The sequence below is a fragment of the Mus caroli genome, chromosome 6 (genome assembly GCF_900094665.2).
Source record: "Mus caroli chromosome 6, CAROLI_EIJ_v1.1, whole genome shotgun sequence".
Classification (NCBI taxonomy): domain Eukaryota; kingdom Metazoa; phylum Chordata; class Mammalia; order Rodentia; family Muridae; genus Mus; species Mus caroli.
Genome location: NC_034575.1, coordinates 82,525,762 through 82,527,593, shown reverse-complemented (window position 1 = coordinate 82,527,593; position 1,832 = coordinate 82,525,762). Strand labels below are relative to the sequence as shown.

Genomic DNA, 1,832 nt, shown 5'->3' with positions numbered 1-1,832 from the left:
TGCCTGCCTCTGCCTCCCGAGTGCTGGGATGAAAGGTGTGCACCAATAAGTGTATATTCTTATACAGTTGTACGAAATACAGTTTCCCTGGGTGTGATAGCGCACGCCTATAGCCTGAATGTTCACTCAGGAGGCTAAGGTGGTCAGAGCTGCAGTTTGAAGCCATGTTGGCGTACATAGTGAGAGCCAATCTCAGAAAATAAAATAGGAGATTGTATACCTTTTGCCAAGACTTCCCAGAAGAAAGTTTTAAGATGTCCAGAATAGATACTCACCTGGGAAAATGAAACGGACACAACCTAATGGCCTCATTTGCTGTCACTGGCTTTGCACAAACTCACATGTCATACACACAGCTCTGCATTTAATCATATGTGCAGCCACAGGCAAGACATTCTGCTAACTCCTGGTAAGTGCTGACCCTCTCTGTCGCTCCGATCACTCCAGCCCCACTCGCTCGTTCCAGCCGTGTTTATTTCATATATGTGGGTAAACTGTCACTGTCTTCAGACACAGCAGAAGACTGCATTGAACACCCATTACAGGTGGTTGTGAGCCACCATGTGGCTGCTGGGATTTGAACTCAGGACCTCTGGAAGAGCAGTCAGTGTTCTTAACCGATGAGCCATCTCTCCAGCCCCTTGTCTTGGTTCTTTTGAGATAAGGTCTTGCATGTAGCTCTCCCTGGCCTGAAGCTCAGGATGCAGACCAGCTGGCTTTCNGCTGGGGTTATACTTCTGCTTCTGCTTTCTGAGTACTGGGATTGCAGGAACACACCACCAGATAGGCAGCATAATTTATGATTTTTTGATTCTATTTTAGAAGCTGGAGTGATAGCTCAGAAGTTAGAAGCACTAGCTGTTCTTCAAAAGGAGCTGGGTTTAGTTCCCAGGACCCACACAGCAGCCCACAGCTGTCCATAACTCCAGTCTCAGGAGATCCAACAACCTCTTTTGGACTTTGAGGGCACTGAATATAAGTGGTGCACAGACATACATGCAGGCAAAACAACAGGTGTATTTAGACAAAGACAAACAAAACAATAATTTAGAGGTTCATTTATTTTATATGTATGGGTGTTTTGCCAGCATGTATATGTACCATGTGTCTTCTCAGGGCTCTTGGAGGCCAGAGAGGTACTGTATTGCCTAGAGATGGAGTTATTTGCAGAGCTGAACCAAAATTTCCAAATAGCCAGGTCTCCATACTGAGTTACAGTTGTGAGCTGCGTGGTGTAGGTGCTAGGAATTGAACCCGGGTCCTCTGAAAGAACAGAAAGTGCTCTAAACCACTGAGCCATCAATTTAGTCTTAGATTTGTTTTTCTTTTGTATGTATGTGTTTTTCCAAGGTCAGACAACATATAAAATCCCTTGGAGCTGGAGTTACAGGTGTTTGTAACCTGTCCAAGAGAGAGCTGAGATCCGAACTCACAACAGAGCAGCAAATACTCTTCTAAGCTGCTGGACCACCTGTCTCTCCTAGCATAATTCTGAGCAGGATTTGAACCTAGGGGAACAGGAGAGACCTTAGTTGCGGGGACTCCATTCGATGCTTTTGTTTATGTTAGCACCACATCATAGGAGACAATATACAACATTTCTTCTGGATACTCCTTCTGACTACCCTGGGTNGTTTCCACCCCTGAAGCCCCTTCTAGGAAGGGAAACTTACCCTGCCTTTTCAATGATGACGTAACCACAGGCCTTTTCAGGCCACTCTTCCTTAGATTGCTGTTTACTGCATCTTGCGGCATCAGTGAGCTGTTCACCTGTGCACCTAGATGACAAATAGGTTCCAATAGTTAAGACATGCCTTGGGAATGATGTGGAA

The 1,832-nt window shown here is 45.5% G+C and overlaps 1 protein-coding gene across 1 annotated transcript in view; it reads right to left on the bottom strand.

The window, feature by feature from the left end:
- C6H2orf42 (chromosome 6 C2orf42 homolog) overlaps positions 1-1,832 on the bottom strand; it is a 32,864-nt gene that overhangs the window by 20,848 nt on the left and 10,184 nt on the right. Inside the window, 1 exon segment of the mRNA XM_029478218.1 lies at positions 1,674-1,778. Coding sequence (XP_029334078.1) covers positions 1,674-1,778 — 105 coding nt within the window.